The sequence below is a fragment of the Grus americana genome, chromosome 3, assembly GCF_028858705.1.
Source record: "Grus americana isolate bGruAme1 chromosome 3, bGruAme1.mat, whole genome shotgun sequence".
Classification (NCBI taxonomy): domain Eukaryota; kingdom Metazoa; phylum Chordata; class Aves; order Gruiformes; family Gruidae; genus Grus; species Grus americana.
This window is the reverse complement of record NC_072854.1, coordinates 86,983,062-87,000,899: the sequence shown is the minus strand read 5'-3', so window position 1 is coordinate 87,000,899 and position 17,838 is coordinate 86,983,062. Positions and strand designations below refer to the sequence as shown.

The 17,838-nt window shown below is 40.3% G+C and overlaps 1 protein-coding gene across 1 annotated transcript in view; it reads right to left on the bottom strand.

Moving 5' to 3' along the window:
* The window catches only part of EFCAB2 (EF-hand calcium binding domain 2), a 31,706-nt gene that overhangs the window by 4,473 nt on the left and 9,395 nt on the right, over positions 1 to 17,838 (bottom strand). Inside the window, exons 2-3 of the mRNA XM_054821508.1 lie at positions 8,447 to 8,531; positions 4,011 to 4,083 (exon numbers count right to left, since the gene is read on the bottom strand). Of these exons, the coding sequence (XP_054677483.1) occupies positions 4,011 to 4,083; positions 8,447 to 8,531 (158 nt within the window). The remainder of the gene's footprint in view (positions 1 to 4,010; positions 4,084 to 8,446; positions 8,532 to 17,838) is intronic.

The following is a 17,838-nucleotide window of genomic DNA, read 5'->3' as shown; positions in this document are numbered from 1 at the left end:
TCTGTGTTGAAACTGGATGCAAGCCTTGTGGTCTCACATGGCAGCAGCAACACCTTGCTAGGCTCTCCACAAACACAGCTCAGACTGAATGAAGAATCAAATAGGCACTGATTTGAAATCTCCTAACTGAACCAGAAAAAGATGAAGAAATTTTCCTCTTGAGAGCTGGGTCAGAGCTGGGGATGATGCCCGATACATCCGGTTGCTCAAATAGAGAGCTGTAACTACTGCTGCATGCTCTTTTCCAGTGCTCTTGAGGGTTTTGGTTGCTAAAAGCAGGCAGTCACCACCTCTCGCTGCTTTAGAGTGGAAATTGGCTTGAAAAAGCTCTTTTTGCCTTCTGTTTGGTGAGCCTAATGGAAGGGATCTTTAGCAAGGAAGTTAAGCTGTTGCATGCTTCATGCTAAATCAAATGGTACCTTTTACCATTACGGAGTCATTTGTTTTACTGCTTGATTTGATTGAAAAGATGTAACAAAATACCTGGCAAAACTTAAATTCTTTCCAGTGACATAACAGTTAGTAAATACACTGAACTATTCCATGCATCACAAATATTGAGATGTAAACACACACAGGATGTTTTCAACTGTATTTCAACTAGTATTAGGTCAGAAGTCCACAGAGACAGAAAAAGAAATATGGTAGCTATTTATTGGAAATAGATAGATGTACTTATATTAAGCAGAACAACCAAAAGCAAGGACCCAAAACATCCATAAAGGATGTTTAAGAGCCAAAAAACATTAGATCTGCTCATCCAAACAGCTGAAGGTCATCTTGATTTTCATACCAGAAGAACTCACCGTCAATGACCACTTCAGAGCTCAATGTAACAAATACCTGTGAAAGTGTCAGCCTTTACTGGCAAACATCATCCAGATTCATCTCTTTTTGTTGGTGTTCTATTTGTATTCCGCCTTCAGAAAGCAGCCTATGGAAGAAACGTGTCCTTCCTGACAATGGACCTAATCCTAGGAGGTGATGAGCAACCTCAGCTTCCCCTGACCCAGACAGAACAGCTTCCATTTCAGTGGCTCTGCAAGCCCAGCAATATCTTGAACTGTTAAAATTAATCCTATTTCTAACACTGGATAGATATGTGAATAAATTGAATATATTAACCTCACCTAAGTCAGTAAGTATTCAGATTTGCAGGTGTATGTATCCTCTTACTCTTCCTCATGCTCACTCCTGTTCTATACCTCGTTCCGCATTGATGTTTTCCTTTTTCTGTAATTCCTCCTCTTTTCACAGTGACTGTGACAATAACAGTATTTGCTTGTTCAAACTCTGTGTGTTTTGCTCTATTTCTTTCCTTTGGGTACATCCACAGCTCCCACAACAACTGTACTGTAGCACCCATTATGTTTCGTATCTCTACTCTCACAGCCATACTATTACTGTCTACATAACATTTGGGGACTTGAGTCACAAAGAAACAAAACCATCTTCCAGAGTTATCCAGGAGATCTGTGGCACAGGAGTGCGCTGAATCTGGGATTTCGAACTCCAGGCATTGTAGTAACCCTTGGATTAGCTTTCACCATCTCTAGGCTTAGGAGGAAAAGCTGCAGAGGGACTGTTTACAAGGGCAGGTAGTGATAGGACAAGGCGTAATGGCCTTAAGCTGATGGAGGGTAGATTTAGATTAGATATCAGGAAGAAATTCTTCACTGTGAGGGTGGTGAGGCACTGGAACAGAGAAGTTGTGGATGCCCCCTCCCTGGAAGTGTTCCAAGGCCAGATTGGATGGGGCTTTGGGCAACCTGATCTAGTGGAGGGTGTCCCTGCCCATGGCAGGGGGGTTGGAACTAGATAATCTTTGAGGTCCCTTCCAACCCAAACCATTCTATGGTTCTGTGATTCTATGATTCTATGATCATTTAATCTTAACTCTATAAGTAGGCAAAAAGATATGATATTAAGTATAGCATTTAGCATGAGGCAATAAAGGAAACAGTATATGATAAATTTTAGAGATAAAATAATTATATGAATGCTGAGTTGGCAGATATGGATTATCTGAAGGCAACATACGCTAGTTTAGCTACAATAAGGCTAATACGAAGGTGACATGACTGAAGAACACAAGTAGTGAGAAATAGAAATGAATGACAGCTTACAATGGGCAAAAAATACTGGGGAAATAGCCTGGTTACAAACTGGCCAACAAAGACAACTGCTACTTTATCTAGATTAAGATAAAATGGTATTACCATAGTCAATGATAATGGTATCTCATATAAATTAAGATCTATTTGTGATTAACATAATATATTAAGCATTCTACAAGAAGACAGTGTTCTGGTATTAAATCTATACCAAGGTTTCATTTACAGGCACCATGAAACCTTCTTTGAGATTTAACTTCCAGTTCAGTGTTCTTTAAGGTTAACCATTACTCTTGAATGTATTCTTTCTTCTTGCAGTATTTGTACTCTAATTTAATATCCTTATAATCAACAAGTGCATACATGTTATACTGTTGTATCTGAAGAATCTTCCACCTCATAGCTGCATTGCATTGTACTTTGTTATGTATTACTTATCTCAGATTGTTAGTAATGCTGAAGATTGAGAAGAAAAAAAAATACAAAGTCTAATCTCTTTGGGGGGGAAAGGAGGGCCTTAAACTGTCCTGGTTCCCCTGGACTGGGGCGGCGGGGGAGGTCAAAGCAAGCCCTTGCTTTTCTCAGTTCTATATCTTGAGTCAGTTGCAGTGTTCCTTTGCTGCAAACAAAAATCTCTGTGGGCCACTAAAAATATCATCTATATTAAGCACCATAATTTCTCTTTCCATTTTGTCTTGCTTGTCAGTGGGAGCTGGGACAATCTGGTACTGAGAGTACAGAACCAGAGCAGACAGATTGCTGTATCATGTTAAAAGATCTTTCTGCTCTGGTGGTTCTTTGCACTTCCTCATCTGAAGCAGCTGTGTCATTTTCACAAGACTTAGCACAAGATTTCTTGCACTAAATTCTGACCTACAAGAGACCAGACAAGCCTACTGAGGAGAGACTGCTACTGCAACCATCCAAATTTTTGTTGGGGACAGGAAGAAAAGAGAGATCAATCCCCAGTATCCTGACCTATACATGTAAAAGAGAAAAACCCTTCCCCCACCTCTCAGCCCCAGAATCTTCCATTCCTTAAGGCAGTATATCAGTCTGCAAAAAAGAATATGAAGTCTTTTTCCCACTTCTTTGTCCCATATATTGATCATACCCTGCCAAGGCACCAGCACACCATCCTTTCTAGTACAAGCATGAGGTAAGGAGACAAAAATTAGTGTAGGAAAAAACTACGGAGAAATGTGATTGAAGTTCCTTACCCCTGTGTATCACTGGAAGAATGACAGGACGGCTAAGTCTTGTGAGGGTTTATGTCTGAATTCTGACCTACAGGCTTAAGTAATAAAGTACAAAAAGATTACTTACCTATAACTGAGAAATCTTAAGACTGGGAGAGACCTCATGAAGGACAGAAAGTTGAGAGCTCTGGCTATAAGATGGCAATAACAGGATCCAGTGAAAAAAATAGCAGGTCTTCCCTCTGTGTATTTTTGGAATTTGATGTATAATTTTAATACCTGCTTAAAAACTAATTTTTATTACTTAATCATCCAGTGTGTGTCCATGGCATGTCCAGAAGAGTGAAATGGTTAGGGTTTGGATATCCTAATCTGACTGAAGCTTTGGACATTCTTTTTCATTAGCCAAAACCGAATTTTCCTCCAAGCTCCTCTACCTTGGCACAATGTCACAGCGAACTTCTGGGGTAAAGGAGAGTCAAAGACTCCTCATTTTAACCCATCAACGCTGTTATCTCATCAGCCTAAAGGCTTGCTTCAGGGCAACCTGAGATACTGCTTGCCTGCCTGCCTGAATCACTTCCATGACACTTCCAACCTCTGGGAAAAGAGCTTAGGTCTCCCACACAGCAAGGCAGAAGGGCCAAACTTGAGCAAGTTTAAGATTGAAAAAAATACAAAATATCTAAACATTTACCTTTGCAAGCAGTTCATGTAGTTCTGCCTCAGTTGGGAAACAACCCAGTGACCTGACAATTGAACCAATCTCTCTGAAAGAATGAAGGAAAACATCTTTGTCAGTAAATCTGCAATACAAAAGTGTCTGTGGAGAATCCAGATACCAGTCCAGAGCTTGCGTACAGGAGTGTGCATGTACAAGCACACAAGCACGTACAAGCATATGTATGTTGACTTTTAAGATGATGTCTCAGTAAGTAATGTCTATTTTTACAGACATTAAATATTTTGGAGCTTTTTGGAAGAGTACAATTGTTCTTGTGACTTTCCCCAAAAAAATCTTCTTTACCATTGTGTTGCAGTGTACTCTGTGCAGGTTACTTTTCAACTACTGTCTTCTAATTGTTAAGCTTAATTTCAATAAAGTCTACATTTATATAGTTAATAAAACACTTGGGAACCTACTGAGATGAAAGCTAACAAATAAAACATAGGTTTACATTAAGTGCTATAAAGATACAAATTCTAACTGCAGTAAAGAACAATTACCAAAGGTCAGGAAGGAGAAAGCCCTGCTCTGCCCCTGCTATGCTCTGAACAAGTCAGACAGACCAACACAGTGGCTTATCACCACGCTGTTTATGCTGCAAAATATATTCATAGCTTGCATTTACTGCTGAGCCTGGTGCAGTTGTTCTGAGGCTCTCAATAAAATTCTAACCAAATTGGCAATGCCTCAAAAAAGTTTAAGATGAACAACATCACAGACTAGAAACAAAAGTACTGTAAAGCTGTAAAGAAGAGTACTAATAAGACTTATGGTATGATTGAAAACAAATAACAGAAGCATCAATCTTGCTTGTGATTTTCAGTCCAATTCTACAACACACAAACTTGAGCACATTTGAATAAGTATCCACAGTGCTGGTAGTTCCCATGAGTCAAACCTCTGTGGTTTCTTCATCTTCACCAGTACACCTGGTGGAAAAATTAGATTGCCTAATAAAAACGGTAGATGCAAGAAGCAATAACCTTTGTAAAATCATCTTAAGGCCCCAAATGTGGCACACCACACACACATAAAATTATACAGGTCAGCCTTTGGCCTCCTCAGGTCCCAAGGAGCTCCCATTCTGACTGAAAACATGTGAGGAGCACTACAACAGACAAGAGGGAGAAAGGCTGGCTGCACAAAAACAGTTACAAAATAAAACCCAATCCTACACATACAGTTGTTATGAAACGAAGCCATCTGCTCAAATGACCCAGTGAAACCTTGCCCCCCCGTGGACATGAATGGAAGTTTGGCCATTGGCCTCAATGAAGTCACACATTTAGTCCTATTTTTATAATCCTTGTCCATGCATCCTATTTCTAGTATGGATATACTGTATTTGATGCTCTCGCTCCTGCACTCCCTCATCTTTTCCAGCTAAAAGATACTTGTAAATAATCTCTGCCTCCCCCCAGAGAAACACCCAACCCAAATCACGCCTCCCTGCTGTCCCACACTATTTCTACTCTTACAGACTGCCAGAGATGGGAAGGTTGCCATCATCTCCTGCCTCACCTCACACTCAGCAAAACTGCGATGTGACTAAGGTAAGCCAGGCCCTGAAAGAGTTTGCAAAATCTGGCATTGTTGGCTGCTGTTTCTGATAGCCTGTGCGTGTGCCAGCATGAGGATGTTGTTTGAAGTATCCAAAAAATGGTCAAAAAAGTCATGTCACATTTGGTAATGACAGGGAGTTTAAAGGACCCAAATAGGAAATTGTATTTTCCTCACAGCCACTTCCTCTCACTTAGTTCAGCAGCTGCACTTTCTGCTGTGTAGTTTCTAGCATACAAAAATTATGGTTAAAATGAGTTTATGTTCATACAGGTTTTGTAACACAGACGCAATAAAATTTGGGGCTGTAGTTTTCACCGTACATATAATGCTTTTAATGACAAGATTTGCAAAATCATGAAAGCCCTTGACTCAGGGTGTGTTGTAAGCAGCATGAAACAATACCATCTTCCTCATGCTTATTTTCTTACTAACTTGTATTTGCATTAGGAGTCATGCAATACCGACGGCCTGTCAAGCCAGGGTAATTTTCCATATTCTTCACAGGAATCTGATATTTCAGGCAATAACATTCATACATCTAGAATTGTCGTTAAGAATTGTGCTGTACTGCCACCTTCTGATACAAGATAATCAGCCATTAATAATCCCATTATTGTGATACTGCCCTGCAATATGAACCTCGGAATAATTAGACAATAAATTGTTGTTCATTGTCAGTAACTGTACCATGATAAAAATGAATGTGAGATTGTGCATTTACTGTGTATTGTCTATTTATGTTAAATAGACTTTTGAATGTCCTCTCTCACATGTTATGACTTACTGTCTGAATGAATACATTTTCAAGAAAGTCTATTTGTATTGTTTCATTGTTGTAACACTTTCTCAAGCTCTATATCCATTATATAATAGAGTGAGGAGCGTAGCAGATTTTACAGCTATTTAGCCAGGACTGCAGATGTAAATGACAAACACACAACTAGTGTGTCATGGTGCAGTGAGGTGTAGGGGCTCCCCAGGGCGGGTGGTAGGGCAGGGCCCAGCAGCCAGGGCCCGTCCCAGCCCCAGCCAGGAGCGGGGCAGCCAGGGGCACTGGGGCAGCCCCAGCCCCCGGCATCGGGCACCTCCCTGGGGACGGGCCAGGAGATTTAAGTGAGCACGCTTCCCTAAGAGCCCTATAGGCGAGGGAACAGCAATTGTACCAAGTGTGGAGACGTACCCTATCTAGTATAACCAAGAAATCATTCCACTGCTATGAAGTACCCACAATTTCTTAAATTTAGGGGCATTAGTAAGCATGCATTGCTAAAATCATCACATAAATATTTTGCACCTCTCTTGCCTCTGCCTCTGTTTTGTAATGTAGAAAAAAGTGTTTGGAACATTTAAAGATGTTTCCAATTTGGCTTTGTGAGGAATGTCTAATGACAAAAATTTCACCAGTTCTCCTACTCCTTTGTAGTGTTTATACTCGATAATTGATTTATAATTAAAAGCTCTGGTGATATTCTTTTGAAAATAGTAATTGGAAATATGAAAAATGACTTCAGTAAACTTTAATGACAACAGCTTATAACAACTTCAGAACCTGCTCAGTGAGACATAAACGTGGTTTATGTATTTTATAACAAAACCCATATTGTTATGTGTATGGATGTTTATGTTGAAATGAAGTTGAAGTAGCACTGTCAAATATTCAAACTTCAAAAATACCAGAATTAAAATTATTCAGGATTTTTTAAATTTTACTTCCTTTAGCTCTTTATCTTGTAGCCAGTTATGCCCTGATCAGTCTAACAGTCCATGTTTTTATCTTCCACTGAACTTTTTCTTACTCCCTCAGACAGATATTTTATTTGTATTTCCATAACATTGCATATTAAAGGTATAGTGCATGCACTTCTCCCTCCTGACTCCCATCTGTGCATTCCATTCCCCCAGTCCTGGTCATCCCATTTCACAAAGGAGAAAGCTGAGCAAGGAGGAGCACAAAAAAGAATGGGTAGAGCTATGGAATAGGATCTCCTAAGAGATTAAACACATCTAGACTCTTCAGCCTTGAACTACTGTGATGGGGGACAGATGTGACAGCTATGAAATCATTAATGGTGTCAAGAAGATTAATAGGAACAATTGTTTGCTATTTATCATAAGACCAGAAAAAACAGGTACCATTCAAACCATAGTGTGGCAGATGTACAAAAAACCTCAAGAAATACTGCACATTTGCTCAATTCTTTATATTCCTCCCCTAAGTAACTACTAGTAGCTCAGATGAGGGTACTGGGCTAAATGAACTTTCAGTGCAATCAAGTATGATCATCTTTATGTTCACATTATTGTTGAAGATGATAAAAACAACAATGGTAATAAATTATATGCAAGTTTCTTCCAAGTCTCCTTAAACCACCTCCGTCAGACCAACATGCACCTCCCGCATGACCCCAGAGGGAGGTGCAGGATGCATTGCAGCTGGAGACACACCTACTGAGCGCAGGTGACTGTGACACATGCTGCTGGGACACCCCTTGATGTGCTGGGACTATCCTGAATGCAAGGGGATCCATACAGGATCCAGGACCAAATGAGCTACCAGAGCAGAGATTTGCTAGTAATAACTGTAGCCTTAGGCTTCTTGTCTAGCTGCAGTTTCCTCTTGCTTCTTTACTACCCCAGCCCCAGCGCCCCTCTCTCAAGCCAGTTTCAGTCTTCAACCACTGACCAAGGCAAAATGTCTATTAATCAAGCAAAGACATAATTGTCCGATCAGAGCCAAAAGGACTGTTTCAATTACATTTTCTGATAAAGCAGATGCGGGTTTAGGGAGTTATTTATCTCTATACTAGATCCTGTAATATTTCTCTGTGAAGATATTTACAAACCTGACATCCACAGTTTTATTGCATTCATGGTCAAACACCTCAAAAGCTTCAATAATTTTTTTCTCAATTTCAGCTACTGTGCCATCTGAAAAAAGAAACATAAGAAAAGATTCACTGAGCTGTTGCAACTGATTTATTTCCAATTTGAGAAATGCGACAGTAGAAGCACCAAAACTGATAAAGGGGTAGACAGGAAAGGTACTTTGAAAAAACAGAAGTTATTCTGAAAACAAAAAACAACAAACCACTCTAAATGCAGAATCTGCCATTTATATTAGTCATATGGCCTTGCTATGCTCTGCAGCTACATCAAACTTGGTGGTAATGGTGCATCTCAGCTGCATGATCACCTAGCTGCCCAGGCGTGGACCCTGCTCAGAGTGTGCCACAGCTCCTTCTGGCCCACGAGCCTGAGCCCTTCCTGGATACCATGGTGCCAGTGGAAGAAGCCAGGCGAATGTGGGCCCAGGCTTGCTCTGAGATGAGGCTGAGTCGCTTCATCCAGGTTCCTGCATCCAAGGAAATATAAGTGCTCTCATGTCCACTAAGTTAGCCATAATGTATGAAAACCAGGAAAAAAGAGATTGCTAAGATACGTGCACAGTGAATATGTCTTATGGTATATAATTTATTTCAACAGTTTGTAAAGGAAGATGATCTCAGCGAAGGGGAAGGAGTCATTTGCTGCATGTGCTTTTTATATCTCAAAGAATGGGGAAAGAAGAACCACAAGTTATCACAGTTATATGTTGTCTACAGGCAGAAATTGTATTCTTGGGGTATGGGAAATACCAGGAAATAAATTCTGAAGAGAAAAATGCAAAGAGAGGAAGGGGTCCATCTCAAAAAAACCCTCCCTGGCAAGGAAGCCAGGGTAAATAAAGAGTGAACTGGTTAGTCCATTTGTTAATGTTAGACTCTGAAAGACAGAATATAGGAAACAAAGTGATATGTAGTTGACCTTTTGGTTCCTGTGGCTAAATACAGCCCCAAACTCAAGTTGGCAAACCAACTCTCAGGAGGCAGCATTTTGTGAGCTAGCCCCATGGCCTCCACAGAGATGCCACAGGGAAAATTTGAGTGACAGCCAGAACATGAGATTGGTATCAGGTACACTTATTTTCTCATTTTAACACCTCTGTATTTTCAACATAATAATTAAAACATAGCTCTCCTCTATTAGATGATTTATTTTCTTCTTTAGGCTTATCTGGTGTTGTTGAGCAGCTCTGACCAACACTAAACCACTGGACCTTATGTCCACAGGCATAACAAATCCATGCCTTGTTTTCTGCAATCCCAATCGTTTGGGAATCCCTGGGGCTGCAGTGTGCAACCTTTTTTCTTTTCATTTGCCCTCTTGCCCTTATGACAGAAATGTCTGTTTCCTGGCAAAGGGTATCAGAACTGAACATAGCTAAACAATACAATGGCTTTGTGATCTCCCTGTCTTTATCTCGACCCATGAGGATTTTCATTGTATTTTCTCCCCCTGCGCTGTTGAGGAGGGCAGAGAACGGCTGGGTGGGAGCCCAGCAGCTGGCCAAGGTCAAGCCACCACAGGCTGTGAGCACTTCAATATAGTAGTGGATTGACCCAGATATAAGGAAACTCTTCTTCATATAGAAGACAGGTGCCTCCCCTTATGAAGATACAGGTGCCTGCTGCTTTCCATCTGTGTTTGGTACTGAACTCCCCCAGAGGATATGTAAAGAGAAGAGAGGTAGGAATATATCCTGTATTCCTCTCTCTGACTTTATTCCCCTGATGGAAGCATGGGCAGGTACGTGTATGATGGATTAGAGACTGGAGCTCACTGAGAAAGAAGAGCTCTGTTCAGTCCCCAGACACAGGACAAGCTGTATTCTTTTTGTAGCTTGACAATAATGCCTACCTTTTATGTGCCTAAGCAGTGAAATCCACATTTAATTCCTTTCCAAAAAACACAGTTAAATCTAAGTGGACCTAATTCCTTGTAGAAGAGGCCCTAAAGGCTCTCAAACTACTAAATTTGATGGGAGTTTTTTCAGTGACTTCAACAAGTCCTGTATCCAGTCTCCAATGTAGACTGTTGGAGTTTAGTTCTCGAGATCAGGCACTTCAATTGTACACTCTGTCTTGCAGTAGAGAAATGCTGAAGGAATATTTATAGCTGTGTATTCTTGGCTTTATGAGTGAGCCTTCTGTAGAAATAAAAATTAACCAAGGGGAGGCAGGGAGAGATTTCCAGTACTGGAACTATGTAGCCATCCAGCCTTTTCAAGCTTTGCCTTCTGTGAAAACTGTATAGATTAATCTTACCTGTTTCAAGAGGCCTGTCCAAGAAAGGTCCTGAAATGAAATGAATTTGATGATTTAATCTAGGTACCAGATAATCTATATTTCTTCCAAGAACTGAGAGGAAGTTGTGATTAAGAGCCATATCCATGGAAGAAAACATAATATACTGAAGTCCTCTCAAAGACTCTCTGTGAGATGCGTGAACACCTAATAAGCTATTGCTAAATCTCTCGTCCTCGCTTTAGGAATGAAAGCCAAAGACATTCAGCATAGTTCAGGATGGCAAAGCTAGTTATCTGAAGACTTCTATGATTCACTCTAAACCTCTCTTTGGGAGGGAGAAAAAGATGGATTCCAGCTCTAAGATATGTAATGGATAAAGGTGTAAAATTATACCTCCAAGAAGGGCATCAAGAGATCAGATGTGCAGTTAGCAGATGTGATGCTCTAATGTACTGAAATCTTTCTGTACAAGGAAACTCTGCTCCATGGGTAGATCAATGAAAATTTCATGCTGCCCTGTGGAGCAATTTTTTAGCAGTTTTCAGGACAGAAATTCCTGCACTCTGATTGAATAAAAGATCACATTCATTTATTCTACTAACTAGAAAACAATACATAGTATCAAAGACAAAATTATCTGATTACTTCTAATGGCCTAAATAAATAAATATTGAAACATACTATGCCAAAAAAGATTCCAATACCTACAACTACTTATTCTCTCAAATGCATCCTGTAGGGGTGATATACTATTTCCATTTTTATGCTGCTAAAATGCTTCAGATACCTGTCAGTTTTTTCTCATTTTTTCATTCTCATTTATTTTCCTACCACATATGCAATAAGAAGACAAAATGTCTTAAAATTCGTTTCTCAGACACATTAACTGAAAAGTGTATTCACTATCCGTTTCCCTTCCTGTATTATCCTTTGCTATTTTCCCAGTTTGTTTAGCGTGAACTAGATAAAGCTCTAGATGCTGCCAGTTAAGTAAGACTGGCAGGGAGCTGGGACTCCCAAATTAATTCTGCTGGTTCTTTCAGACTGAGTTGTTCCTCTTCAGCTTGTCCAGACTGTTCCCCAGCACTCCGAGGCCCATTTGAAGCCAGCCCTTAAGCAGCACACCTGCCTCATTCGTGACATTTCTTCTTCAAAGACCGCAGCTTCAGTCTTTCTAGGGAACAGAAGCGATTAAATAGATGTGGCTCTGCCAGACTCTTGAGTAATGAGCTTTTTGAAAAGTTATTTCTAGTTGATACAATTTTCCAGATTCTACCATTCTTTTTAACTGCACGAGCTTGCTTTCTTTTCCTCCTCAGGGCCAGTTGCTCTGACCATTCAAAAAGCCAACCCTTCCTTTCACTGAAGAGAAATTATGTACAGAAAAAGCAGTATCAAAAGAACAGGTAGGCCAACAACAAACAATCACCTAAAATTCTAGGGATCAGCATCTGTCTGCTGCTCACAGGAAAAGATTTCATCCCAATGCAGCCTGATGACCCTATTTACACAATGCGATACTCTGAAACTCTGAATACTCGTGCTATGTGAAGAGTAAAACTAAGGGATGATTTGTAGAAGCAGCAGTGGACTTGAAAATGTGAATGTTAAAGCCCCCTGCAATCTCCACTCCAGTGAACCTTTTCCTTCTGCTCATGAATCCAAGCTACAGTATTTACAACCACCCTCCCCACACTGCTCCAACAGTCTTCCATAAGGCCCCTATGGCCATCCTTTGCAAATCCTAGCTCTTCCCATCACCCCCAAAATCACAAGTAACACTCTGTCTTGTCATACAATGGCAATCAAAAAGGAGAGGTGAGAAGGTGGTTGAGGTATGGGGAATATCCAAGCCAGACAGAGGGGGGAAAGGTACAAAAGAGGAAGTGTTTAAAATCTGATCCTGCTGCACGGTCAAAAAAAAAAAGTTTGGCCAACAAGCAGAAATAGCTAAATAGATCTTACTCCTCACAGTTTTAATATGGAGTTAAAATCCTAGAAATGTGTCAAGATACAGGAACAGTTCCCCCGTAGGAAGGGAGACTGGTGCTATTCCTAAAGATGTGACACCAGTACCATGTTCCCTTTAAGGGCAATTCCCAATTTATTATCTAGGTATACAGGGCAAAAGGATGAAAGACATGAACTAGAAAGCAAAAAAGATTTGTCTTTGATTTTTTGCAGCCAGTGTTTCATCTGACCTCTTCCAAAATCCTTCATAAAATCACTAATGGAAATAAGGGCATAAGAATTGAAAAAAAACCCAACAAACCCAACCACATCTGACTGTATTTCTAATGAGAAGAAATGTACAATGTATATTTGCCTAAATACGGAGCAAAAACACAGTAAGAGACTTCACAATTGCAACTCTGAGGAAGTTATCAATTAGCTTTTATGAGATCTAATTAGGCTTTAAAGCAAGTGTTAACAGGACCATCACCTAGGTCAAGATATTAAAAAGCACTCACAACACTCAGCATCACCAGCACAAGTGACAGACTCAAACACTCATAAACTCGTTAGTTTTATCAAGATGTTGTGTTTCCAGAACAAAAAGGGAAAGCCAGTGTGGTGTCATAAGATGAATTCTTGTTGATGATATCAGCGTAAGCTGTTCCCATGCTACTGCTTCTCTTTCCTAACTCCAAAGCAAAGTACACAACTCCCTAAATTATTCTGTGATAAATGTTTGTGTTGCCTTCATGTTAAGTATGAGGGGCTAGACTGACTTAAAATAATACAGAAACCTTGCCCCACCCCAAAGAAGAAAACCTTAGAGCATTTAACTAATTCTATTTTAAAGGAAATTACTGAGGAAAAGGAACACAAGGAGAAAACAAAATTGGGGCCATTTGAACCTGATTTATTGGCAAGGCCTTTCTGCTCTTTAGAAGAAAAGGCATACATTAGATTTTTTCGAGTGACCTTCTTAATTCCAGAGGAAGCTTAATGTACAGTCAGCCTAATATGCTGAAACAGTAATGGTATCCCATGCTCTAAAAATATTGAGCAAAAGAAATATTATCTTCTCTAGTCTGTACCTCCTATAGCATGTATGATATTAATATATTAGATACCAGAAAAGAAATGAACAACATGATTAAACTGTAAGCTTGCAGAGTATGCAATGTTATTCTTTGTGTCTTGTGATACATGAAATATTTTAAGATATGTGCTCATTGAAGAGTCTTCATTCTGAAAAGACAAATCAAGCAGATTTTGAAGAAGAACAAAAGGTTTATAAAGCAGCTTGATTCCTCTAAAGAAAGGATAAACCCATTCCTGAACTGCAATCTGAAAAAAAACAGGATGACACAAAGTATTGATGGCACCAATGGGAAATGCATCACCTGAGTCTAGCCATTCAGATTGAATGAAGAGATAAAAGATGCAGCTTCATGACATTTGGTATACATCAGTTGCCAAGAAATGACCAGGTTGAGGTCTTCACTGACAATGGTACCTACTCCAGTTTGGGGATCCAAGCTATAGCCTGCAGACTCAGGAAAGGGATAATGCTTTCTCTCCTGGGTGAGAAGTGTCCCATGTTATCACAGATAATACTTAGGCAATCTGAATTTTAGTCTGTTTCCTGTGAAGAATAAAAACCTTAACTGGTTTCTGCAGAGGTCAATTTCAAGCATTCTCAAAGAAGCAAAAATGAAGTCTCAAGAACAGCAAAAGCTTTTTCTTTCATGTTTTTCAGAATTGTTCAGAACTACCCATATCATTGCTCCTTATTGTTTATGTTTGTGGCAGCATACACTGTGTGGTATCTAGCTAAATAAGCAAACCCCATCATCACTGCAAATCAACAAAACCAAAGCCCTACACTCATCATCATGTATGCAAGCAACCTTGGGCTAAGAGCATAACCTCACCCTATTGTCATACCTCTGTTCCTAATGGTAATACATGTCAGAGCTGAAGAATTACCTGGTTGTTTCCATCACAGTAACTACTTTACTAATAGAGAATAAAAATAAAGGGACTATATTTAAAAATAGATACACAGAATAGAGCTCTCAGAGTGGAGCAATCAGAACAATCTTCACACAGCCCCATGGCATGTAGTGCGAATAACCATGAGAACAAAACCACCAGCAGCAAATGGGGTTTTAGAAAAATCAGGTAATTAAGTTGATGCCTGATAATAAAATACAGGCTGTCAGTTTGACAAAGGCTGTGGCAAAGTTAACTGCAAAAGCTACTTCAAATTCTGACATAAAAATATTAAACACAATTTTTCCTTTTTGTCTTCTTCACATAAGACAATTGTAACATGGGCAAAATATATAATAAAGTGATGTAAAAAATTAAGCACTATCTTGACTCCAGCTTTGGCTATGGAAATGAGATTATTTTATAGAATGACGCAAGTAATAAAAAAGAGTTCAGATTAACCACAATGGAGATATTTTGGTTATTTCAGTTAGAAGCTGACAAATCCATTAAAGACTTTAAAAAAATGATGTATCAGCTGTGCCTTTCAACCTCAAAGTTGAAAAATGCAAGAATACACCAATATGCAAAATATATCCAGTTTGTGATAGTCAGTTGGTGGCAACTAATGGAACTACAAGTTGCCAGTAACTTTACTTGATGAAACAAGATATCCTGAATATTATCCTAGGTTTTGATTGTTCAGTAGATGGTATTTTAAATGCCACGGCATTCTAAGCTACCATAGATTCAGATGTTTAAATACATGTGGGAACCAAAACTAACAAAACTAATGGGGCAATTAACAAACTAATTCAGCTGCTGAGAAACAAAGTAAGAATAGAAACTATTGCTGCCTTGATAAGCAGTCAAGCTTCTAGCCACTCATAAAATTCTTAATCTAACTGAAACTATAACATAGAGCAAAACAGGCCATGGAGGATGCAACGTCAAGCTGGAAAAGAAGCCATAAACAGTCAATGCCTTTCATCACCTAGTTTATCCAAAGGTGTTTAAATCCATAGTTCACACTGCCTCTAAAACACAGTTCATATTAAAGTGTCATTGATTTGAAAGGGAATACCCACCATTCACAAAGTTCTTGCCTCTCTCCCCTGAGGTGCTGAAGTCATGGTCAACCTTGTCTAATGCCCTCCCTTCTGGGTCAAACATGGTTCTTCATCAATGGAAAAAATATTTCTTTCCCTCGTGATACACATTCTTGTAGGTCATCAAATCCATTTTAATGGTGTCACTTCTGGCTGCTCTTGCAAGATGCTATTATTTTGCCTGGTCTGTGCTGGGCAAACAGCTCCCCACCAGTCCACAGAGATCACTCTGTATCCTCAGTACTTGATAAGTCATACCTATCTGTCTTGATTCATAATGATAAAACCGCCTGAACAGCTGCTGTATTAAACCTGACTCCCACATCCTTACCAGGATCCTGTTTCCTTGCTCTGTCCAGAGCTTTCACTGTATTTCTTAAAGCCAGGGGATGCAGATGGCAAAGTATGTCAGCATGAAGCCCCAGTGGAACTACAACTACTGCCCAGGCTTGCTGCAGATAATGCATTTGCATATGGGAATGGAGAAAGGCAAATTACGAGGGATACCCATGCTACCTCTAAAAATTCCTTGACAGATGCTTGCTGTAACACAAAATTGTCCATATGTTGGAGGGGACCAATAAACCACTATTTTCTGCATCACATCCTATACTATGACCCTGACAGCCTCCCTGTGTGCAGACTTCTATAACAGAGACATTAATTTCCCCAGTTCCACCCAATTCTTTCTGGAGGTCCCAAGAACGGAGGATTGCAATTTGTTTGTCAAAGAAATAAAAGGCGTACAGACTTCCTACATACAAAACACAAACCAAACTTACTCTAAACTTACTGAAACCATTTATAACCAAGCAGAACTTGCAAGTGAAGGGATGAGGGGCAGGGAGCATTAAATGTTTGGAGTGGCTGGGTGAACTGGGTCCCAGCAGGAATCTTGCTAAGTGCTCTTCAGGGCTGGACATGTGGTGGGTTTGCTGGTGGGGAAAGCATATGGAAGACAGACTGCAAATTTGGTGCCATTGAACAAAAAGCAGCAGCACGTGCTGAGGATGTGGTAAGGGATACGGCTCTGTGCTTCCTATTACCTGGCTGAGCTCCTTACACAGAAATGCACGTGGGCAGAGGTGGCTGACACCGCCAGCTGACTCTGCTCGCTTTGCCCTGGAGCACTGTTCCCTCCAGGATAGCACTCCTTTGCTCTGCTGAACCTCTTTGCCAGCTTTGTGCTTTTGTCATCATAATATTCGCATCTCTTCAGGTGCCACGTGTGACTGTGTCCTTAGCAGTCTAGGTTCAGCTCCAGGAGACAAGACATTTTTCAGGAAAAAGCCAGGAGTGATTCGTCTCTCCCCTGTCCAACAGGCAAGAAAATCCTTCCTCCTTGCTGTTCAAAGAGTTCCTGAGCAGCTTGTTGGTGAGGGCAAGCTAAGTCTACACAGCCCTGAGACATACAGGGGAAGGATGCTACAATCATATGGTTTGCTAGGGAAAACTCCATTCTCTTGTAGGCACTTAGTCTAAAGTGATGCAACACAGGTATATATCAATGCATGTCAGTGGCAGCACTTCATGCATCTCAGGAAAGGCTCAGCAAAATATGCCCTGATGCTTTTACTGTACACAGTCTGTGCAGTTATGCCGTACCTACATATGTATCTATATATACTGAAGCACCAGTCTTTATAAGCATCAGCAGAGAAGCCTACAATCCTGGGAAATGATCAAAGAATACCACCCAGCTATACTCAGCTAGAGTTCAATTTTCTCAAACCTCTGCACTAGCTGAGGTTTGATGAGTGATCAATTTTTCAAATTTTTTTTGGTGGGATGGTACGGACAGAGTCCTTTCTATTTTCACTGCACAAAACAGATTTGTGATTTGGTCTGCATTTGCCAAAGAGGAGAAATGGAGGTGCAGTGCCTGGCTGGTTGGTATGACCATGCATCTGAGATACGGCATGCATCACATTCCAAGTCAAAGCAATTTCAACAAGACAGACTCTGGCAGCCATTCCTGATCCACCGCAAGCCCAGGCAGTGGCCCACAGCAGCACCCAACTGAGACACACTAGTCCAGGCCTTGGAAATGCAGGT